At 48.9% G+C, this 23,754-nt stretch overlaps 7 protein-coding genes across 7 annotated transcripts; 1 reads left to right on the forward strand and 6 right to left on the reverse strand.

Annotated features, from left to right (window-relative positions):
- The first annotated feature begins 14 nt into the window (after positions 1 to 14).
- Positions 15 to 4,315, forward strand: EDB82DRAFT_312651 (uncharacterized protein). The gene is made up of 5 exons (XM_025737924.2): positions 15 to 281; positions 339 to 487; positions 544 to 3,455; positions 3,511 to 4,147; positions 4,200 to 4,315. The coding sequence occupies exons 1-5, from the start codon at positions 266 to 268 to the stop codon at positions 4,227 to 4,229; spliced, it is 3,744 nt and encodes a 1,247-aa protein (XP_025592736.2). The 5' UTR covers positions 15 to 265; the 3' UTR covers positions 4,230 to 4,315.
- A 186-nt stretch (positions 4,316 to 4,501) lies between these two features.
- Positions 4,502 to 6,986, reverse strand: EDB82DRAFT_548213 (exocyst complex component Sec6-domain-containing protein; the record flags this gene model as incomplete). The annotated part of the gene is made up of 3 exons (XM_025737925.2): positions 4,502 to 4,557; positions 4,588 to 4,604; positions 4,732 to 6,986. The coding sequence occupies 3 exons, from the start codon at positions 6,984 to 6,986 to the stop codon at positions 4,502 to 4,504; spliced, it is 2,328 nt and encodes a 775-aa protein (XP_025592737.2).
- Positions 6,987 to 7,272: 286 nt separating this feature from the next.
- Positions 7,273 to 8,892, reverse strand: EDB82DRAFT_312649 (uncharacterized protein). Its single transcript, XM_025737926.2, has one exon. The coding sequence runs from the start codon at positions 8,809 to 8,811 to the stop codon at positions 7,537 to 7,539; it is 1,275 nt and encodes a 424-aa protein (XP_025592738.1). The 5' UTR covers positions 8,812 to 8,892; the 3' UTR covers positions 7,273 to 7,536.
- Positions 8,893 to 9,421: 529 nt separating this feature from the next.
- On the reverse strand, positions 9,422 to 12,919 carry EDB82DRAFT_540957 (AEX-3 domain-containing protein). The gene is made up of 2 exons (XM_025737927.2): positions 12,197 to 12,919; positions 9,422 to 12,140 (listed from the first exon to the last, which is right to left on the reverse strand). The coding sequence occupies exons 1-2, from the start codon at positions 12,587 to 12,589 to the stop codon at positions 9,819 to 9,821; spliced, it is 2,715 nt and encodes a 904-aa protein (XP_025592739.1). The 5' UTR covers positions 12,590 to 12,919; the 3' UTR covers positions 9,422 to 9,818.
- A 4,659-nt stretch (positions 12,920 to 17,578) lies between these two features.
- On the reverse strand, positions 17,579 to 18,589 carry EDB82DRAFT_513962 (uncharacterized protein). Its single transcript, XM_025737929.2, has one exon. The coding sequence runs from the start codon at positions 18,367 to 18,369 to the stop codon at positions 17,785 to 17,787; it is 585 nt and encodes a 194-aa protein (XP_025592741.1). The 5' UTR covers positions 18,370 to 18,589; the 3' UTR covers positions 17,579 to 17,784.
- Positions 18,590 to 20,320: 1,731 nt separating this feature from the next.
- EDB82DRAFT_529524 (uncharacterized protein) lies at positions 20,321 to 20,920 on the reverse strand (the record flags this gene model as incomplete). The annotated part of the gene is made up of 2 exons (XM_025737930.1): positions 20,321 to 20,812; positions 20,864 to 20,920. 2 exons carry the CDS (start codon positions 20,918 to 20,920, stop codon positions 20,321 to 20,323), a joined length of 549 nt encoding a protein of 182 aa, XP_025592742.1.
- Positions 20,921 to 21,979: 1,059 nt separating this feature from the next.
- Positions 21,980 to 22,619, reverse strand: EDB82DRAFT_513966 (uncharacterized protein). The gene has a single exon (XM_065608947.1). It carries the CDS (start codon positions 22,457 to 22,459, stop codon positions 22,238 to 22,240), a length of 222 nt encoding a protein of 73 aa, XP_065463328.1. The 5' UTR covers positions 22,460 to 22,619; the 3' UTR covers positions 21,980 to 22,237.
- Positions 22,620 to 23,754: the final 1,135 nt, after the last annotated feature.

Consider the following 23,754-nt stretch of genomic DNA (forward strand, 5'->3'; position numbering starts at 1 on the left):
AGGCCAGGCTGACGATCCAATCCAATCCAATCTCATCTCCATCTTGAAAGCACCAGAATTCAACCTCCTCAACAACGGTATCCGTTCTACTACGCCCGTTATATCGAGCTTTATCATCGATCGCATCTATCGACTGTATAATCGATAGCTGTGGTCCATATCTATCGCTAAACCGACAAGCATCAACTCAAACATCTCCTGGCGCTATCGCAACCCGTCGTCCGTCTCTCCCATCCTGAGCTCGTTGTAGCTTGCATACGTGATAATGGCGGCTGATGAAGGTATCTGGCACTCGCATGGCATCTCGACTTGTGACACGCAAGCTAACTCATCATCAGCGCCAAACTTGAACCTTTCTCCTGATGAGAAACGGACCTATGGTCAACTCTTCCGACAAGCCGATTCCGAGAGTGTTGGTGTTGTGGTTGGCGAAATTGCTGTTAGGTTCTTCCACAAAACAGGCCTCGACTCCCGTATTCTTGGCGAAGTACGTCTACCATCACATCTTTCAACCATCAACTTCGGCTTGCTTACACTTCATAGATATGGCAAATTGCCGATAAGGAGAATCGAGGCTTCTTGACACCAGCTGGCTTCGGTATCGCTCTACGACTCATCGGACACGCACAAGCTAGTCGCGAGCCTACACCCGAGATTGCCCTTCAACAAGCTCCTCTTCCTCGATTCGATGGCATCGCACCTCAACCCACTAGCGGCATTCCTCCGCCTCCGCCTGTCCCCGTCAGCTCGCCGCCTCCTCCCGCTGCTCTTCAAGCCCAAAGCACTGGCGGCCCGATCCGTATCCCACCCCTGACTCCCGAAAAGGTCACACAATATACCGGTCTATTCGAACGACAGCCTCTTCAGAACGGCCAGCTCCCCGGTGATCAGGCTCGAGGTATTTTCGAGAAGTCTGGTCTGCCTAACGAAGCACTGGGTAGAATATGGCAACTTGCCGATACTGAGCAGCGAGGAGCTCTTATCTTGACAGAATTTATCATCGCCATGCACCTGCTTACCTCTATGAAGACCGGAGCTCTACGATCTCTCCCTAATGTCCTTCCTCCTGGTCTTTACGAGGCTGCCTCGCGCCGTGGTCCCGTTCCACGCCAATCTTCGACTGGTCCTGGCATATCTGCTATTCCTCGACAACTCAGCGGGACGGCACAAGTTCGCACAAACAGCCCTCTTGGCCGGCCTCCTATGTCCCCTCAACAGAGTGGTGCTAGTGACTGGGCTGTGACCCCTGCTGATAAGGCTCGATTCGATCAGATCTATGCCGACCTCGACAAGGGTAACAAGGGCTACATTACAGGAGAAGAGGCTGTCTCCTTTTTCAGCCAGTCCAACCTACCTGAAGACTCTTTGGCTCAGATCTGGGATCTTGCCGACACCAACTCACAGGGCCAGCTTTCACGCGAGCAGTTTGCAGTTGCTATGTACCTGATCAGGCAGCAGAGGACTGGTCGTTCAGTTCCTCTACCTACTACCCTGCCCGCCAACCTGATCCCTCCCAGCCTTCGTAGCCAGGTTCGCCCGCATACTGCTACATCCGCATTCGATCCTCCTCCCGCGCCTGTGATACAAGCTCCCCCTCAGCCAAAGTCTGCCCTCGATGATTTGTTCGGCCTTGATTCGGGCAGCTCGACCCCTGCCCCTCCACCTCCTGCTCAGGCTCCTATGTCAACAGGAGGTTCTAATGCTAATGATCCCTTTGCTGGCGGATCTTCCTTCACACCCACCTCTCCTGTGAAGCCAGCTTTGACAGGAACTAGTGGCTCAAACTTTAAGCCATTTGTCCCATCATCTTCCTTCGGCAGGGGGTTGACCCAACACCCTACTGGTGGCTCGACCGGCTCGGGCCAGAAGCTTTCCACACCATCTGCGTCCGAAGATTTGTTGTCAGACAACGACGAGGCTAGTAAGAACATCTCAGAAGAGACCACTGAGCTCGCGAACCTTTCAAACCAGATTTCTTCCCTGTCTAAGCAAACCCAGGACGTTCAGGCCAAGAGGACTACAACCCAGAACGAGCTTAACCAGGCCACGTCTCAGAAGCAAAACTTTGAGCAGCGCCTCGCTCAGTTGCGCTCACTCTATGAGAAGGAGGCGCAAGATACCCGTGCCCTCGAGGAGCAGCTCAGCAACGCTCGAAAGGAGACCTCCAAGCTTCAAGCTGAATGCATGACACTTGAAGGCACTTACCGAGATACCCAAGCCCAACATCAGCAAACACTTCAAGCTCTCCAGGCAGACAAGCAGGAGAACACAAATCTCAGGGAGCGAATCCGTGTAGTTAACGGAGAGATTGCACAGCTCAAGCCTCAGATTGAGAAGCTCAAGTCCGAGGCTCGCCAACAAAAGGGACTGGTTGCCATCAACAAGAAGCAGCTGTCTACGACAGAGGGTGAACGTGACAAGCTCAAGACGGAGGCGGAAGACCTCACCAAGAGCATTGATGACCTGCGTCAAGCAAACACCGGCTCGCCAGCTTCGGTATCCGCCCAAATTGCAAGCCCAGCTGCTTCTGTTTCCAGCGCTAACAACCCCTTCTTCCGCCGAACTGCAAGCACCGATATTATGGGTGCATTTGCTTCTCCCCCTCCCACCAAAAATGCCTCTGACAAGTCTTTCGACGACCTCTTCGGACCCGCATTCCCACCTAGTTCTTCGGCCACACCTCCCCCTGCTGCTCAATCCGGGTTCTTCAAGCCCCAGCACACTGGTGCCTCGAACGCTAGTGCAGGCTCATACAACACTCCTCCTGTCCAGGGTTCTCCTGTCATGAGCCGTCAAGCGACCCTTGCTGCCGATCCTCCCGCTCCTCCAGAGTCGAGACAAATCAGCTCTAGTTTCCTGCCCTTCCCTGACCACACTGAGTCTCTCTCGTCCTCTCGCCAAGTGTCTCCTCCCGCTTCGCGTCTTGATGATCCTCTTCACGGTTCTATCACACCTGTTCCTGGTGACTTTAAGTCGTCGGACAGCGTCGGCAGCGTCCCTGGTGCTTTCCCTGGCGAGGACCTAGCTGAAAGCAAGGATACGCTGTCTACCCCAAATGACGCTCCTCGTGAGGCTGCCAAGGACGATGAGTCGAAGCCTGCTGACTCTGCCGATCCTTTCGGCGGTAACGATGAGGCCAAGGCCAAGGCTGACTTTGAGAACGCTTTCGCCGCCTTTACGACTGCTAAGACCCAAAGCAAGCCGTCTCCTGAGGCGAACAAGTCGTCGGCTTTCGATTCTGAGTTCCCTCCCATCTCAGAGCTTGAGCGTGACGAGGAGGAAGACTCGGACTCCAGCAGCGACAACGGAGGCTTCGATGATAACTTCACACCGGCCTCGCCTCCTGCTAAGCCTGCAACTGAAGGCTCGCCTGAATTGACACACGCAGCCCCTGCCAGCACTTCCCCACAGCCCGCTCAGGAGGCAAACTCTCCCGAAGAACCTAAGGCTGCTAGGTAAGTGCCAACCAATCTGCTTTCGGAATCAGAAACAATAGCTAATAGAAACCAGCGCCGAGCAACCCTCATCGCCCGCCACCATCACTGAGACCAACGCACAAAAGTCATCTGTCGACGACATCTTTGGCGCAGCTGCCACTGGAACTGCCCCTGCATCGCAACAAGCAGCCCCATCCAACCCTCCTCAGGCCAAGGGCGGGTTTGAAGATCTGGACAGTGACTTTGAAGGCTTAGAGGATGCTAAGGAGGGCTCCGCCGACGAGGATTTTGCCAACATCTCTCGCTCTGGATTGGATGACTTCAACCCTGTCTTCGACAGCAGCCCACCTGGAAGCCAGGCCAAGACTGAGTCTACCGCTTTCGGCAACGAGAGCTTTGACTTTGTTTCTGCCAGCTCAACTGGGCCTACTCAGCCAGCCGCTGGGGCTCAGCAGCAAAAGGCTCCTGAGGCTCACGACTGGGATGCTATCTTCTCCGGTATGGACTCGCCCAGCGCTGCTGCTGCGCAACCTGCTCCTGCCGAGAAACCAGAGGGTGCCGAGCCTCATCCTGGTCAGCAGGCTTTGAACCGCACTTTTTCAACCGAGTCTGAGCACGATGACCCAATTCTCAAGAGTCTTACTGGAATGGGTTACAAGCGCTCCGAAGCTCTCGAGGCTCTCGAAAAATATGACTATGACCTTGACAAGGTAAGCCTTGGTAGTGGGAATCCCTGTTATAAATATGACTAACACATCTCAGGCTGCGAACTACCTGGCTAGTCGCTCATAATGAATATGCAACTACCATGTTGTATCCTATATCCTCGCATAAAGGGTGGGATTAATGCTATGCCGCATACTTGGTTTCCTTAGTACTTTCTTCTTGTCCCCATCATCATGGTTCTTTTGTTGAATAGCTTCCCCGGCAGCGAATTTTCCTTATACGTTTTATCCCATTGGAGATGGTGTTGTTTCATTATCTGCCCACACATTGTAGTATCATGAAGATTGCTTGTTTGTTTGAGTCATTGATTGGAGCATGTTTTGGGTTCCTCTTGTGCGTCACATGCTTTGAGTCTGCAGCTGTAGAGATATACTGTTTCGTGTTGTGTTGTCGACTTAATGCTCAGGACAGAGTGAGCACAAACGAGTCGCAACAGTGAGGCTATATAAACAAGTTTAAATATCATTGTCGCTAAGTGGGCATGAAATAATGCCTATCATACAGATTTCCCGCAATGCCCTTCCTCTTTTCTTGTGCAAACCTAAATCATGACTCGTCCAATTGTTACTTGACTCTACTCATGATGGTCTCCGGTCCACGTTCGATATCGATATTGGCAGCCTCCTTCTTGACCGCTGCTATCATGGACCTCTCGAAATCATCTCTCGACCTTAATACAACCTCGACCCATTGAACGCTCAGATCCCAGTAAGCCGTCTTGAAGGTTACGTAAGCGTCAACGATGGCATCACGGTCTGCCGATAGTAGGCGCAGGAAGTGCTCTGTGACACGCCAGGTTTCCTTGATGGATGCACCGACATCGGGTGATGGCAGAGTGCTAAAGCACTCAAATGCAGTAGAGATGTCGTTGAACAGCTTGTCCTGGAAGGGGTCGGTGCGACGGAACTTTGCGCCCTTGTTTCGCACGGCGGATAAGTACCGAACAAGCAGCTCCTCAGCAAAGATCTCAATAAAGATGTCCACAAGGGAGTGGTGCAGTACCTGGCGATAGTCGTTGACGTACTCTTCAAATGTCACCACCATCTGTTTCATAGCATTACTTGTGTACCAGCGGGGTGTGAAGAAGTCAGGCATGACTGTGCCGAAGTCGACAGTGAAGACGAGCTGTGCGAAGCGGGTGATACACCACGTACTGAAGTCGACGTAGCCGTCACGCAACATATTGACCTCAGAATCGATACGTTCGAGGTATGCAGGCGAGACATGCTGCTCAACCAGACGACGGAAACTGGAGAGATAAGCCAGGCGACCCTCGTCTTCGTTGTCGTCGATAGATGCAATCTGGTCGTTGGCCGTAGCCACAAGCCAATCTTGAAGAGCCTGGAAACCTTCCAGCTCAGGAATTTTACCCTCTTCATAGGGAATAGCCTCGTCTTCAAGCATAGCCTGCCACGACTGTTGCCGAGTGCGCAAGCGAGCAAACATTGCGTCAATGACGCCTTCAACGACATCGGCACGTTGTGAATTGGCAGCGGCATCTACTTGCTCGCGCAACATACGCCATAGAGCGACAAAGTTCTTGGTTCGGAAATAGCCATACTCATCCTGATCCAAGTTGGAGCCCTCCACGTTGCGTTCTGCCAGATCGCGCTTCTCCTGCGCAAATATTCGATCGATCCATTCGTCGAGGAACTTGATGATAAGTTCACGGAAGTCACGTACGAGCTCTGCTTCACGATTATCGATGACTTGTGGTATGAGCTCTTCTTGCTTGAGCCCAATCTTTGCCATCTTCCGGTAGTACTTCTCTGGGAAGCCCACAATCTCTAGCGTGTGCGCTGATGATGCCTCGTTGCCATCTACCATGCCAACCAGGAAGTCATGCATAAGCTGGTGGTAGACACCTGCGTATGTCTTTACAATATTCCACTTCTTGGGCATAAGATGCGACATTCCGACCTTGACGACATTCAGATCGTTAAAGTACCACTTCATAATCTTGTCAAGCTTGCTCGGGTCGTCGAGAAACTCCTCCTTTGCTCCCTCGAATTGCTGCTCGGCGCTGAGTCGAATGGCTTGTATAAACTTGTCTTTGTAGCCGCGGACCTTCTTCGCACCGTCTGTAATACTCTGGAACCGTGTAGCCATCTCCTTGTGATCCTTCAGAGCTTCCTGCAGTGCCAGCACCCTTTGGTCGCTCGTTTCCTCAGCTTCCATCACCACCGCGAATCGCACCACGAGTCCGTTGTTATCCTGCACAACGAGGTTGATGAGATTCAAAGCAATAATACCGACATGCTCGTCGAACCAGTCGATCGTATCGTCCAATCGCGCAAAGTAGTCGACTAATGTCGGCTCGAGACTGTCGTCGTCTGCCCGTTGTATTTGCTCCATGGCATCGTCGCGAATGTTTCTTAGTTGGGTGAGCTCGTAGTGGCACGGCAGTAGGTTGGGCATGTTGTCGTTATCTTCGTCGTCCTCCCTTAGCATAACCTCGACACGCGATATGCGATCGTTAAACGTCTCCAGGTTGCGACGCATCGTCTCGACGGCGCCGAAGTTGCGGTGTGCTTGTGACACCAGATTGATGCTTGCAAAGTCCTTTATCATGTTCTGTGACTCGGAGCACAGCTTATCGATCTTGATCATTTCCTCCTTGATCATCTGGACTGTCTTTTGGCCGTCGTTGAGACCTGTCATGCCCGATTGGGTTGTCTCGAGCTGCTCTCGCAGACCACTGCGAAGCTGTCCATCTACTGCGCCCTTTTTTCGTGAGAATTCTAGCTTGAGCGCAGGTATCTTGTCCAAATCGTCGGGATGCCGCAGCAGCTCTGAGAGCTTGGGCGCAGGTGTATCGTCCATTGTTGCGGCGTCGGCGTCGAGGGAGGGTACGGCGCCCAATCAAACCATAATGCGTGGAACTGCTGCTGTAGGTTCGTGGCCGAAGTTTGGAATCGTCAGGCGATAGCGAGGTTGGAGTTGAAGCGAGCGTCGATGTGTCTGTACAGTAAGGAGAGTGGGATGTCTAATGTCGTGGGGAGCTATCACTGTCCTTCACCTAGATTAATAGGGTCGACATTCCATCGTGTGGCTGACAGCTAAGCACAGCCACTATCTTAGAGGAAGCCCAGCAAAATGTTGCAGTAGAAACAAACATACACCCATAACTCAACAGAAGAATGTATGTTGGGCATCGCAATGCGAATTTTAATTACAAGTAGAACTTTGAGTTCAACGGTATATCGAAGGCACATTTTACTCTATCAGGGCCCAGCAAGATAGTAGGAATTAGTTTTATTGTAATCTCAGACTTATAACTAAAGTCCGATCGTATGTACCCAAGCAATTATTTATGAGACTCTGGATTTTAGTGCTTTCTAGACACCTTCAAATGCTCCACGTTCTTCTAACATCATTCACTGTCGCTTCCTGAGCTACTCGTATCATCGCTGTCGTCGTCGTTGTCCTCCCCAAGACTCTGCTCAGCAATAACATCACCTGCCTCAAGGCCAACGGCGTTATCATCCGACTGGTCCCCTTCTTCATCGCTGTTAACCTCCCCTTCCTCTATATCCCCGTTTTTGCCCTTATTTTTTCTCTTGTTCGGCTTCATAGGACCTTTCTTGCCGAAAGGGTTTTTTCTCTTGTTGCTGGCTTCTAAAACAGTATCCTTAGGTCCTAGTGTAAAGTTTGAGGGGAGCCTTTGATCACGATCGAGTACCCATATCGTCGGAAATTCGAGGATGCGTGTGTTCTTGAGAATCTCGCGGAGACAATCTTCCGGGTCAAGCTTCGTGACGACGGGTTTGTCTGAAGGTGAGCTGTGGTTGACCAGGAGGTACTGAAATTGCCGTTTTTGAGCCTCGTCCTTTTCCGATGGCCACATGCCTGGCTCTGTGTCGTGATGGTTCATCCAAGTCTGTGAGAATGGGTCCTGAAGTGCAAACGAGCCAGATGACCATGTCGAATTCGTCGAATCCTGCAATTGCCCGTCTAGGCCCGTCCGTGGGATTTTCTTGTATTGTTTTCCTTTCGCCGACTGCTGCTCCTCCAAGAACGTATGGTAGGCTTGATATAGTGGCATGTCATCCATAACCTTAGACAAAGCCCTTATTTTCTCCGCCTCAGTATTTGTCGCATCCTCAAAAGTCATCCACTCCACCTGCCAATTGACCCTCATCGTCCGCCTGTTAAGTGTCGTATGATTCGCTCGTTGTCTGGCCATGCCCGTAGGCGCACACATGATAGTGATGTTGAGCTTCTTCAGTCGCGCAGCCAAGTATCGCTCAAAGGATCGACCTTTGGCCTCATGCAAAACTCTGGTGACTAGAACTTTGCGCTTGCGTCCATCTCGCCCAGGTTTCCATTTGACCTCTTGAATCGTCATGGGGCGCAATTCTTCTTCTTGTACGATCTTGCGCTCTTCTACAAGAACCTTTTCGGCGCGTTCGACGGAAAGCTCGATCCCATGGAGGAAATTGTAGTCGTGGTCGACACCGGCGGGTGTGCGAAGCTTCGAGGGGGCAACATAGGCTGTCGCATCGCGTTCGCCAGAGCATTCAGACCAGGCTTTGTGTTTTTTTATACATCCGAGTGAACAGGTTCGAGCGCCACATCGTGGACACTTGTATTTTGGTACTGATATATGGCAAATGCCACATAGAGATGTGAGGAGGGGGTCAGACATGACGAGGGAGAATGGATATGCGATGAAGGAATTGATTAAAAGAAAGAATGATGCGCCGCGATTGAATGTGATGCAGCTGGAAACTTTTTTATGGGCCTACATGCTTATCTTATCATGGGCAGTCGTACTTGGTAACAAGAGTCTTAAAACTTTGTTTTTGTCCAAATTTGTTTAGAATAACCTTGAGGTTATAGGCAGTTTATGCATTAGAATACCATAAGTTGGATGCGATATCTCTTAAGATAGCCGTCTATAATGGGTTGTTGCAATGATTAAATGAATTTCAATTCTCGTCTAAATGGTGACTTAGTCGCAAACATGAAGCTGTTGTTGCGCAAGTGTTTCACACCAAAAGCTTCCTGCAAGAGGAAATAGGACCATCAGGTAATATCACATTTGTGTTAAAGGTGACGTAGAAGTTAAGTATTATACGTTGTTAAAAGGGATTTCCAAGGCGATGAAGCAAATGCTGGCTTTACGCCGTAGGGTGCTTGTGTTAGGTTGTAGGGTAAGTTGTTTACTAAAGAAATTGGTCCGCTGAGCTGGTTCGATATAGTTAGTGTCTAAAAGAACGGCTGAGATATGTTGGTGGACGGTAAACGCATTGGCTGAAAAGTCAACCAGTTGACACATCACATGCGAAACACATATATAGGGAGAGCTCGTCACATATAAATTACATAGGTCATTCATTTAACGTTAAAATGTGTTTCATTGTTGTGACGACCGTTAGACCAAGTAACGGAGCGTCGCAGTAGATAAACACCGCTTCTCAGAAGAATACTCTAACAAAATGGAATAATGGCCGTCAAGCCCAGGTATATGAGCGAAAGCTGCTCATCAGATGAGACAGTAAATGGTTGTAATAGAAAAGTTGAAAAGGAGACATTAAACGCCGTGGCCCGCAGGTTTTGATCCAAGCATACCGCCAAATACAACGCAATTAAATAGGATATCAGATATTGATAGATAACGCGGAAAGATTGCCCAGTTATCATCTAACACATTCAGCGTGTACCGCCAAGAGCACTGATCCTGGCGCCCGATGGCCTGTGCATCAGGGACTGTTGGTGCTGGAGCTGATGCTTAGATACGACAGATGTCTCGTGTGAGACTGTCCCGTTGTCGGATCGATTCTCCTCGAAGTCCTCTTCGTCATCCTCGACAATCTTTGTGGGGATCTCGTCTCGGAGGCTATACTGCTGCGACGATCGCTCGGGAGTAGTAGCTGTAGAGGCAAAGGACATTGCTGTGCTGCTCCTGTTGGGGATGAGATCCGGGGTGGGAGGGATACTGGACGCCCTCCCGGACCGCGGCGCCAGGAGGGATTCGTCCCCGGTCTCGGAAGTGGCGGCGGAGTGGCCGTCATCGCTCTGGATGGTAGAGTGCCTCGAATTCCTTCTACTAGAACTCCCTAGTTCGGCATCATGTGCCAGCTGCAGGCCCTCGACAGCAGCCTGGCATTGCTCAGCAATGTTGCGCACAATGTGTGCAATGGCATCGGTCTTGTCCTTAAGGTGGCGGTCAGCCACATCGTTGAAGCTCGCTGAAGAATATCGCTTGCTTCGGCTACTAGAGGAAGTAGTAGGGCTGGGGCTGGGTGTGAGACGGCTGGGCTCGCTGGACTGAGTGCCCTCCTCAGTCTCATCGTAACCCTCCTCGATCTCCTGAGCCAGGTCATCAGGCTTGGTGAGAGACTGGATGAGATGCTCCATGTGGTGGCTTTGGCCGCCAATGAGACTGCGAAGGTGAAGAACGACTCTTCGGGCCTCGTCACGCTGGCGCATGATGGTCACGTTGGTGTGCTGAAGCTGAGAGAGCTCCTTCTTGTTTCTCTTACGCTCGCGCTCAAGCTCCTCAGCAATCTCCTGCTGAAGGACAAGGGCCTCGAGAGCGTCGTCACGCTGCTTCTCAGTGCCAGTAAGACGAACAGAGAGGCGGGCGTTGTCATCCTTCTGCTGATCAATGAGACCAGCAAGACGGCGGTTCTCCCTCTTGTGTGTGTCGATCTTGACCTTGAGATCTTGTGTCTCTTTGGTAAGGGTCTCAGCGAAGGCCTGGAACTTGAGGAATTGCTGCTTCCAACTCTCAAGCTCCTCCACAAGGTAGTTGTTGCGCTTGTTAACCTTGCTGAGCTCGGTGTCCATGCGGCCTTTGAGATTGATGAAGTCCTGCCAGGCCTCAAGAGCATCGCGCGAGTACTGGTTCCTCTCACGAACAAGCTCGTTGAGGTGTCGCATAGATACCTTGGTCATGAGGGGCTTCTTGACGGATCCACCAAAGACAGCCTTAATGCCAGTGTTGCGTCCAAGCTTCTCACAAACGTGATCCATGACAGCCATAACGGCGTCCTGGTTCCACCACTCAGGGTCCTGGATAGACTCGACCTCTCCGCGCATCACAATAATTTGGCCAGCAGGGACAAGCTTGCCACCACCGTAGGCAGATCGGAGATGCTGAGGAACTCCAGAGGGGGTTACGTCACCGTTCAAAGCTTGAGTGAGTCGGGTAACGAACTTGTTACGCTGACCGGGACTCAGAGCAGTAGGAGGGCTAGATGTGAGAACAAAGTTGCGATCAAGGTCGACGACCAGAGCATCGGTGGGTGCTGTGAAGAGAGAGCGGCACTCGACGGTGATACCCAGGATGTAAGGACCAGGCTCCTGGACCAACTCCTTGGCATGACGAGCGTGAACAACGGGGACGTAAAGACCACTCCATTCATAAACTCGGACGCAGTATCGAACAGTCTCGGCAGCCATGGTGAGCATAGCAGGGTAGTGGCTGACAAAGATGATTCGACGCGTAGGAGAGATGGCTGCTTCGATGACGCCGACAATGTTGGGAATTGATAAACAGTTGAACAGAGGCCACATGGCGAAGTTTTGGAATCCAGTGGGCGAAGATGGGAACTGGTAGCAGAGAGCATAGTCCTTCATGTCGATGCGGACCAAATCGTTCAGGCGAGGAGCAGGGAAGCTAAGAATGCGGGAAACCTCCTCGGCGTGGAACAGGTTGGTAGCCTTGTTCCAGTGAATCCACATACCTCGAAGATAATCTCCCAAAAGATTATACAGAGGATAGCGGGAGAGGAACGACAAGCAGTAAGGAATCCAGTAGGTCTCATCAGGGTTGTCGTAGTAGTCGCTCTCAGTTCTCTTGCGGAGCTCACGAATTGTCTCGGCCCTCTTCTCATCTGCTCGCGACCAAACTCGCAGACATATACCGTACAGAGTGTGAGAGGAATCCTGCTGGAGAACAAAGGAATGGTGAACACAGTGAGGCTGGCTGCGGCCTGTGCAAATCTCAACATCATGGGGGAAACAAGCCTAATCGCCAGTTAGCTGGACGAATTCAATCAATTGAAGAAGCAAAAGATACGCACCCTCATGGCAGAGTGAAGCGCTCGAGCGATCTCGTTGTCTTGCTCAAGGCGAGGGCTGCTGCCCAAAATCTCGGGCAACCAAAACTGACCAACGGCACCCTTCATGTGGCCAATCTTTCCTTGGGCCGGAGTAGGAGCCTTGACCCATTGCGAAGGTTCGCGGCCAACACCGCAGACCATATACGCATGGGTCAAAGTTTTTGGTGTTCGCTGCTGGGGCTTCATGTTGAGGGTTGAAGGAATAGGTTGCGTAATGCGCGAATGCAGCGAAGAAGTTCGACTAGGGATCAGCAGGTTTTGGTCTGGGCCCTGATCGCGGGTGCTGGGCCTGCCATCGCGGTCGCTAGTCCGGGGACGGGTAAAGGAGGAATGGGTATTGAGCGAAGGAGGCATAATGGCGGTGGTAAAGCGAATCGGTCCCTCGTATCTTTCGTCAAATTGGGTATCAGAATAATAGTCGTCGTCGAATTGATTAGAGATATAATAGAGCTGTTGCTGTATCCGCAACTGCTGTCCGTCTTGTTTATTGTCGAGTTGGCGTTAACTGACTAGCAGGCTATTGATCAGTCCTCGATGTTCGCGTCGATGCCCGTTTAACTTGAGGGGCTCCGCTCCGCGCTCAAGTCTTCATTCAAAGGCTCGAGTCAACCGGGCTTTGATAGGAAAAGCAAGGAAGAAGGAGAGAGGAAAAGAATAAAACTCTAGAAACGAGAGGGAGATGGGTCAAATGTATAAAGTAAAGGGAGAAGAGGCAAGAGAAACAACTGAACGGGGGTGTACTGTTAGGAGGCAGGTAGGGGTGGGCGTGTGGAGAGCTCCATCCATTCATGGATCCATGGATGCAGCAGGAGCAACACCTAACAAGCGAAACAAGATACGACACCAGTTGAGGAAAGAATGGTCATAAAGGTACCTGTACTTTTTGGTGGTCTACGCTTCTCAATTCAGTGGGAGCTCCCGTTGTCCGTTGGAGACTAACGGTACCGGTACCTATTAACTTGATACTAAAGCAGGGACGGACGGCATGAATGGCCCTGAAAAAAGGTCGACGCAAGGCCTCTAAGCGGGCGAAAATATGAGACAGAGAGCGGCTGGTAGGCTAGGACGTGGGCTTTGACCCTTGTCGGAGGCGACCAGACTCTCAACTGATCACTGACATTGGCTGTTTATGATCGTTATGCGGTGCAAGCAGTGTGTGATGTGATTCATTAATGTGTAACTTGTATGTATGTTTCTGTGAGTGACTGCAAGCATCAAACCGCCAAGGCGTTTACTAACAACGGACAATGACAATCTTGATTGCGAACAAAAACTCTTTGGCTGTGACCAAGAGAAGAGAAGCAGACAAGTCCCGTCAGCTTTCGGCTTGGGTCAAGGATGTAGGTACTGTACCTACATTAGGGGCAAGATGAGGAGCAACATAAGCCAATCCCCATTCACCCATTGAGGGGCCGAGATGCTGGGGCTGTCAGGGGGAGAACCACAAGATGCAAGGTGCTAGCTGGACCTGCACGCCTTCTGCAGGGGCCCTTGAACCTACTCCTAGGCCTGGTTTGGGGGCTTCCAAATGGTTCCGGGTACATGGGGGAAGGGGATGGTTTTTCTTTGCATTCTCAGCGCTTGAAGCGATGGACCATGACAGGAAGAACAAAACGGCCTAGACCACATTACAACACGGCAACCACAAAGAAGCCTGAAGGCATGATAGTTGGTCTTGGCTGGTCAATATCTTTGTACCTGTACCTGTGGCTGTACCTGTAATATTAGTCCGGCTCTTTTCTATCCCGAAGCTATAGAGTACCGACCTCCATGACAATAGACTAATAGACCTGCAGTATTAGAGCGTTGAGAGTATGCAGTCTGACGACAACTCTTGCTGATTTATTTGCTTTGTTCTCGTTCAGGCTTCTTGACGTGTCACAACTAACGTCTTGAGAGGTCTCATATTCTCAACTAAAACTGACTCACGACAGAAGGAGAAACAGCATTCAACAAAGCCCAGCCGCCCCCTTTCCCCATTATTCTCTTTATTTCTTTCTTTTGTGAGAGTGAGAAAAAAGGATTGAAATATTTAGGGAAACATAATACATGCATAACCTCGCCAAGTAGTGGGTACTCGATATAATACTATCCGGGCATATAACTACCAGTCTCCGATACAAGGGAACGTTCTTGTAATTGTGCACGTACGTACATGTGGTCCCACTATCTCTTCTCTTGTTGCGGTGTCCCATGGTTCTGGGCAGGAGTCTGATGTTCCTCTGGCAATTTAGACGATGTCACCAGATGATGACAATGTTTAAGCTGTCAGTTTCCATAGTAAAGTCTTGATGATAAGTGGGGAGAAGTCCAATTGAAAATCTGTTACCTATGGATACATCTCCTGTCAGGAACATGCAACCCGTTGTCTGTTTCTTTAGATACTGATCTCATTCCTCCAAGGTAAAGTCTGTGCATCACCATCACTGCAAGATGACAAACCTCAATTCCTGCTGCGGCTTTAAAGCTCCGTCTAGGTCTCAACTCTCTGTCATTTTGTGTCTAGATATTTCCATAGCGCGTGTCCCACTGCTGCCACCAAAGATGATCAACCCCCCACTCAGTAAAGTGAATCCCAGCCTAAAAAAGACAACAGAACCAATAATAAGCAAGGGATGTGAGTTCTTGACCCCCTACCTGGGAAATTGTCTTTGTTCATTGTTCATGTTGAATGGATTTTGGGTTTTAAGTGGCTCTTTTCTTGCTGCAGTGTCTAAAGCTACTGTCTACATGTCTCTCACGGATCAAGATAAAGGGAGAGAAAGCAAAGCAAAACGTCTTCTAGATGAGCAAGAGAACCGCCACAATGAATGGATCTACCGTGTAAGGAGAAGAAGATGCGCGCACAATGTGTTCACATAAAGTCCTCGGGTTACCTTGTGGCTGGCTTTGTTGTATACACCGAGCGGACGAATTATGGAAATCATGGACAAGACACCAACATCTCAGCCTCGTACAGGTACCTCTAAACAATCTGTCGTAATTGCTTATTATGCCAACTCTATCTCACTAGTCTAACTAGTCTGACCAGTCTAATCAGCCATAGTTTTCCTGCCCATTCACTATAATGTCAATCTTACAGTTGTTCCGAAGCTTGACCTCCTCTGTCCAACATATGGGAGGCTTCAACAGGCGATGTGACCAGGCGCGGAAACGATCGACAGGGATAAACCCAGGCCTAGAAACGAAACAGGAAATCTATGCGGCCGCCGTTGGCATCATTTGGTGAGCCATTGTAGGTGAGCCACGGTAGTGTAAACGAGGTCAACCCAAGGCAATAAGTGAAGTTGTTAAGAACAGAGTCCCCGATAATCGGTAGGGATAACTTTTGATAGTAATTTTTCAGCATCACGCCAAGTGAGTATGCGATGCCAGTCACTTTTTAGTCTATCCCCTGCTCGTGCTTCTCGCTTCTGTACGGCTTACCTGAGGATGCATGCATATTCATCGAAGCACGGATAATTATGTATGTAAGTTAGTAGGTTAGTAACAAAGTTCCACCTGTAGAGGTGCATTTGTCCGCGCACGGGCACGCAAAGACAAACGCTCAACGAATGAAGCGATATAGACAGGTGGCGAGCAATTGATGATCTGCTTTCTAAAATATAGTTTCTCCAATAAATAAAAAGATCATCGAATGCTGCAGATTTGTTTCAGATAGAGAAGTGGCAAGTGGTGGTTCCTTTGAACTGAGTCTTATGCAATGCAATGACAGGAGTCAGAAGATAGACAAGGGTCGGATACGAAGCGAGCCGTCAGTTTTGGAGACAACTGTTGGATGTATATTGATATGCACCTACAATAATAACAGACTTGTTAATGCTATCGCCACTGGTTCATGAAGATAAACGTTGAACATTAACTAACACCCCTGTTGATTTGAGCTGAAAGCTGCATATAGACTATGTATGTAATAACACCAGAATTATACCCTTGGCAACGGTCTATCGCATGCATTGCTTTCACCTGTTTGTTTTGTGGTATTGGTGATGGATATCACGTTCCTCATCTTCTAATCATAGTATGTATCGGTACTGACACTATTATCTCGCTAAAGAGCAGTACGTAATTACCGTTCCTCGTCAGCAACTACCAAACTACCGGGCGACCATGGACTATTGCTAGACTAGGACTAGGACCCACACTCTACTCTTTTTAATACGCTATCGAGTCCGCCGAGCGTTTCAAGTGTCCCCCAGATGGCCTCATTCACGAACCAACAACAAGCAATGTCTTTACATACCTAAAAGCTCTAAAACCCAATTCTTCATCCAACTAATTATGGATAATTCGCTCAAAATCTCTTTCTCCAGTCTAATACTGTCGATCTCTATGACTACCGGCTGAATATATCCTTTATACGCCTCTGGGCTCAAGTAAAAGGGCGCTCAGGCAATATTGCACTTTGTTATGGGCTTAATATTACCTATCATCTCGTATTGTAGTCACCTGTGTATTCTCATTCTTACTGATCATTTGAAGGCAACAACCCTTGGCTAACCAACGAGCTTTGCTTCTTTTCTTCTTTTCAAGGTGGGATTAACCAACGGTCTACGCCAAGTCTGGTCCTTTGCCCCGGACCCTGTTCTCCTATCCCGTCCTCCTGATCCCCGTTTAATTAAAGCACCATGTTCATATTCTTATCAACCATTACCCATTTCTCTCCCTCTCTCCAAATCCCTCACTCGTTATGACGATTATATCCATTCATTCCCTTTGATGCACTTACCCACGTGGACTCTAAACCTCTAATAGTATCTTGATCCCGGCCTGCCAAAGCTACACGTACGCCATGATGCTGGTTGATAGTTTCTCCGTGGCTTGACCCCTAGTCGAGACGAGAGAGATTGTTAATGGGGCGCGCCGCTCGGTCTCGTCTTGTCATCAGCTAAATAGCACTTACTTGCCGATCCTCCTCTCGCTACCGACTCGAGGAAAATTCAACATCTCACGTTTTAGGGCGCTGAATGTCTTGGCCTTTGTGGACATTCGGACTTGAGCGTGAGACCTAATTATAAGTCTCAGATATCCATTCCGCAATATTTTTCCCCTGTCGGTTACACTGCAAGAAGCCTTGTTTGCTTTCCGTATTAGAGAATACAATGCATATAGAATGCCTGTGTAAACATTTTTGTCTTGGCTTGACTTTATGTACATGTACAAAACACAAGCCATGTTTTATCGCCTGTGCCTCTCATGTGCTTTGCAAACAAATTACAGTGCTCACACAATACGCCGCATGTGTTTGACTCGCCGCATCGAGCTGCAGTCAAGTTCCGTTGTTTCCGAGCATGAGACAAAACAAGGATATTAAATGTGATATTGTTCCATCCAGGAATGTCACTCCAGGGAAACTGCCTAAATGGTATTGCAAACATGCAGTGCAACCAACTAAGTTCGTGACTCGTGACTCTTTCCTATCAACATGCCAAACCATCAGACTACCCGCAATATAAACAAAATGGTATCATTCTTCGCCAAAACTCGCATACATTGACTCGCCAAGCACGAGAACGACGCCATGTAGACTTCGCCAGCTGTTTCACAGGTCACCTGGTCAAGCCCATGAGGTCCAAGAGTTCCTGTACAGATTCCTGCGTGCTGTGTGCTGCAGTGAGCGTTCGAGTGGCCAATTCAATGCCCTCCAAGTCATTTCTTGTTCTTGACGGAAGTATGGTTCTCCTCATATCCGGGCTTACCCGTGTATCCCGATGACCTGCTGCAGGGCTGCAGCCGTATGCCGAGTCTCCGAGTTCAAAGTCGCCATCAACCCAAGTCAGTGAGACCTGCTTGCCGCGGAAGGTTGACAAGATATTATCAAGATCTCGCCGCCCCTCAGAGTTGTTCAACAGGCAAGCTATCAGCAGTATCGTCTGGCCTTGATCTGCCGACTTTAACACCTGCTCTATATAAACTGGCCGCAGTTCCCGTTCGATCACACCGGAGCTGGCTGGATTGGTCATGATGTAACTGTCGACTATCTGGGTTTTGCTGTCGACAAGTTGTGGCTCAAGGGCCCCAAGAACGGCGGCCTTTGTTGAAGCCGAGGCTCCATTGAGGATCACCACCTTGCCCTTGGGCGTGGGAAATAGGCTCCTAGATAGCCGGATGTCGTTACAGGTTTCGGCGATCATGATGTATCGTTGTCGGGTTTATAGTCTTAGTAATAGGGTAGTTGGAGAAGAGCGCTGGTAGAGGATGTGTAACTCTAGAGTTTAAAGATATTATGAGTAGTTGATCAAGTCGAAAACTTAGGCACCGCAGAATAGCAGGCTTCTTCTTATTTATATATTCTCGAGAGAAAGCTTCGTCTACGAGGCGGTAAATAACCTTTTGGTTGATGTCCGTAATCTCTATGTCCGACTGTGATTTCGAAAACTTATACGATAAACTCGTATGGACTTGAAACTCTTTAGGGAAATACAGAGCGGGTTAAATACATCGTCAAAACTAATTTATGCACTGAACGTGCTTCGTACTTTGTTATCATACCAGATTTTTGGTGACCCCTGGATGAATATCCGCAGCTCTGTACCGGTATCGTCACATTGGAACTCGGAGAGAAATACAGTTTAAAACGATAGAATGACATCTATTTATAAATATATAGGAATGACCTCGGTAAAGGAAATAATCATGGAGTGAAGCCATTGAGACTCTTCTTCTTCCCATTTCATTAAGTCATTTTGTTGTACATGCATGAAATAACAACATTGGCGCGCGAGTGAATACAAGACTGTTTCAGAAAAGGACACCAGTCTGACAATTTATAACAGAGGATCAATTTATAACGGGTAATTTGGTCTGTCAAAGTTGAAATTTTAACTTCAGAGGTCGGGTGATTTGCTGAGATTTGTCGACACGAGGTGTATTTCAGAACTTCATCTTTCACCCATTCAACACATCTCATCTACTTTGAGGCCTCCTAGTATTTCAAAAAAGGGCTTTTGATCCCATGATCTATCCAAAGTTTATTCAATGTCCTGTATGCGCGTGTTATCGTCGAGTTCCCACTATCAGCCCAACATGTATACTATCACTATAGCCTACCCTGTCGCAAGTCAGGTACTCCTAAGATTGACTCAACAGCTCTTGATCATATGCCTCGCATTGCTCTCATGAGATCCAGAGCATAGTAACTTTTCGGAAAAGGTTTTGCGATGTCTAGAGGAGATATCACATTGTAGAGCTTCCTATCAGCACAAGGCTGCGTTCAGTAAAGCCATGATGGGAAGGTCCCGGTCATATAGAACACGACATGTGCATACTCCTGGGGACTTTCATCATTATTAATAAGTATAATACAATCCAGGCCATTAGATCATCCTGGATACTGCTGTGCCTAGGATACTATCGTTGAGGTTACCTCCCTTTAATAAGATTTCAAGTGAATCGCCAGACATGTATCATCTTCGGAAAGGGGTTTCGACATACGAGGAACTTCATTACTCAAGTACACAAGCTTACACGAGCTAAGAAGATGCCTGCCTATATTTCACACTTGGCATTTGGCCTTTCACTTTAAAACCTCTCAATTACGGTTTGTTGATACCAATCAAATACCGAGTTGCATAAAAGAAAAATCTATTAGCTCATTTTAAGTCTTCCAAAGTCAACGTTCCTCCAACAATACTACTCCTTTCCACTACAGGCATATCCTTCACATGTAGATTTTGAGGGCACACCTGCCCCAACCATGACATGCTTTGGTCGGCCACCCGTATCACCCATCCACCTCTTACAATAGAGGACAACATGATGCCCTCCTAGCGCGCTGATGAAGTGTTCGAAAAGAACAAGGCGTAAAGCTGGGTTCCGCACTGATGCATCTTGCAAGCAAGGCTATATCTGGGATACAGGCCAGGAGAGGCGCACGATGTGACGGCGAGAGTGACAGGTCTATACACGCTATTCGGACTCTCCTGGCATCTAGAACTCCGGAAAGCAATAAGGAAAGAGAAATACGACGAGAAACACCGTGTTTTTAAAACAATCCCATAATTAAAAAGAAACAAGGAGGGTATAAATGTGCTTGCTGACTACAGCCATCAAACTAATGACGCCATAGTCGTGTGAGCGAGATGTTTACTGGTTAATCTTCTCGTTGATGGCATTGGTGGTGTCGGCCTTCTTCTGGTGCAAGAAAGAGCTCAACCAAGAGAGAGTTTCGTTGCTAACGACGAGAACGGTGGTGACGGCGGCCTTTCCATGGGCGACGAGACCTCCCTGCTCAACCTTCTTGATCTCGGAGTTGTAGACCTGGAAGACGTGGTCCTTGCCCTCAAGACCCTTCTGGAGAGGAAACATGATGAGAGCGCGGGTATCTTGGTAGAGCTCGTCGGTGGGCTTTTTGACAGCAGGAAACTTCTCGTCGATGCGATCGAGGGTCTTGTCGCCTAGGCTGTCGACCTTCTGGACATAAGGTGAGACATATTGGTAGCCTTTGGAGAAGTAGGGAACGACGGGAGCAGCAAAGGTTTGGTAGGCGGCGTCACTAAGTCTGATGGAGCGCTGGCCGAGTTCGTTGGACTTGAAGGTGTGGACGCCGTCGCTGATAAAAGGATAGTTGAGGAGATGCTACAATAGTGTTAGTTTGAATTGCAGAAAGGTGCCACTGGCTTTACGTACCTGGATGAAAGCAGAGTACTGAGCGGGGCTCACGTCGCCGTTGACTTGGTGAGACATGGTGATGTTTGCAGCCGGTATAAGTCGAAGGGGTGACAAGAGGTTGTTATAAGGTTCGAGATGAGGTCAAATTGGAGGGACAATCGAACAGCGCAAGGCAGGTAAGCTTGAAATCGAGTTAGAAGCCGGATTATATAAGAGAGTAGAGCTTTGGGTAGGTAGATAAGGTGGTTTAAGGTGGAAGAAGTTTGGCCAGGAGGGGAAGCAGGATGGTAGCAATTGAAGGGGACCTGCAGAGACTAAAAAGCAGCCGTCTGGAAAGAGATGAAGAGGAGGAGATAGCTGAGAGAAGGATTTAGGAAGCTTATGAAGAAGGGTGTACGTCTTGTGGATGCATCTGAGGTCAGAGGAGAGGAGGGGAGGAGTATGGAATTGAGTGTTGGTTGGTGGGACGCCACAGCAAGAATGTTAGTTTGGCACTTACCTAGAGGTTTGGTGATGGTCTAGAGTCAGGCACTCGGAAGAAGAAGAAGAGGAACAAGATGGAAAGGGTTCCGTCTAGTACTTAATAAATGCGCTGATGGGTAGATACTACCTACCCAGGCAAGTAGGGGGTTAACAAGGCCGGAAAGTAACCCACCCTCACGAAAACGTCAAGGTCCAATTGTTGTAGCTTTTTTTTCGCCATCGCAAGCAGTTGGAGATGATGTCCAGGTTTGCATGTGCTAAAGCAAACATGTGCTTGTACTAGACCAGGTATCTCTTAGAGCTATTTTGGGTGAGTGGAGTACTTGACGTAGCTTTGATGGTTTGTACTTTAGCAATCTGTGGCTGATTCCATGCCTTGAATCATTTGTTTCTCACGAGTCTCCCTTTTTGATCGGAAGAGACAAGAGATAGCCAGATAGAGGGAAGGAGGCTATCATCTTAGACATTTACAGTAAATGACATCTCAGCCTCGAGTTCAACTGATATTCTCGTTATCTCTCGTGATAATTGCTCATCAGCTCCAATGTCAGTCACTCTGTCTGTACCTGGTAGTGGGGTCTTCTGTGACACCACCAGAGCTCAACATAATGGGTCGACTCAGCCGCATGCCCTGGATCTCAAGTGCTCATTCCTCGTTTCACTTTTCTCTGTGATTAATTGAGAAGGTACGCATTTGGTTGTTACTCGCGTAGGTTGTCCCCGCCATGCAACATAATAAATGCAGGTGCAGGTCGAAGTAGAAGTGGTTTACATGTGAAAGTGGCTCCCACCTTCCCCTTCACCTGCCCTCCCCCCACATTCACTTTCTTACCCACACTAGCAATAACGCTTCCCTTTTTTCAAACATCAAATCAAGATCCTCAATTCGAATTCAAGCTCCTCAACAAATTATCTCGCCAAGTTACTTTGTTGCTGACATCTATGACAATCATCACACCAGCATCGACGCCATGCATTCTTGGCGTTGATCATGAATGAGACGAAAAGCAACTTCAATTGGCAAAAGGAAAGCTGTGTCGCTTTGGGTATCCCGAGAACATGAGATCCATCTGATCCACAATCACATACATACAAGCTTATCAGTATCGCTAACAAGCTCCATTGGCACATGAAGATGAAGAATTCGACGGAGTTAAGAAGTCGGAAATTCCATAGAGTACTGTGCGTTACGGATACCACACAATGCAATGCAATGTACAAGCAGATAATATAATTCCCTCGTCATGATGCGTTTATATACGAAGCCTATCCAAATCCGCGTCCTCTCGCATGCGTATACAAGCGCCCGGTCGCCGGCTGTAATCCCCGACTGAGGCTTATCTCGAAGTCTATTAAGCTACAACACAGCAGTCTGGGTAGTAATAGCAACCAGCTCGGAACTGAAATCCCTGATCCGCATCATCAGTTTCAACCAAACACTATCAGCTCATTGCCACTAAACCTTGGTTGTCGCAGAGTAACAATCCGCACACACGAGGGGCACATATGTTACACAGTTGGTGCGGCCGCTCTGCGAAGCGTTTGTGTTTAAGCAAACCCAAAGGCATTGATAAGAGAACAACCGTCCTGTTATCCAACACGGCTGATGCTGTTCAACCTGCCGCGGCTCAGTCCGATATCAGACACGAGCTTAACGGATGGCCTCGGAAGCCAAGCTAAAATAATCGAGGTTGTTTCCAGAAAAGCGGCTCTGTCCCAGCACGGTCGAGTCCCATGGCCACGAACTTGATTCCTCTTTCGACCATGCTTCACTCGCCGCATCACGTTAATAGAATCGCTTTTATTACCTTATCGACCGATCAGCTGGCTCAGAGCCCCAAGGATCCCCTGCTCGATGCCCGAACCGAACCCCCCTGCTACGTGGCATGCACTTCTTATTCCCTGTCACTGAAGTCCTCCCACGGCCCACTCGCAGCCACTTTCACATGTCAGAGGTTCAGCATTGGGTTTATCCGTATGTACGGTCTGTGAAATCGTCAATGATTAGACACGAGAACCCCCTTCAAAGTCTCAAGTCAACCAAACGAGCCGCCCATGTAACCCTGATCGACCTTGTCTCCAGCGTCTTATTGCGCATACTGGACAATGTAAAAAAACACAGGATATTGCCATCTTCTAGTTGCACCGATCTACTGCGCCAGCATTCCTCTCTCGACCACGGAGACTTTTGGCAGCTGTTGTTCAACGGCACGTGGTAGCTGTTGGAGAATTGCGCCATATCGAAATTCTGCAACGCCTTTTGTTGGCTTATCTGCAGTGAGAACCCTCCAGCTACTTCACGTCTTTTCGGCATATCGCGATAACTTGCAGTATACGCCCTCTGTTAGGTCTATTATTTCGCAACTTGGTGGACGACACATATCCAAAACCTCGATATGTGAGGGTATTGAACCCCTAAAATCACA

This window comes from Fusarium venenatum (genome assembly GCF_020744135.1).
Source record: "Fusarium venenatum strain MPI-CAGE-CH-0201 chromosome Unknown EDB82scaffold_4, whole genome shotgun sequence".
Lineage (NCBI taxonomy): Eukaryota > Fungi > Ascomycota > Sordariomycetes > Hypocreales > Nectriaceae > Fusarium > Fusarium venenatum.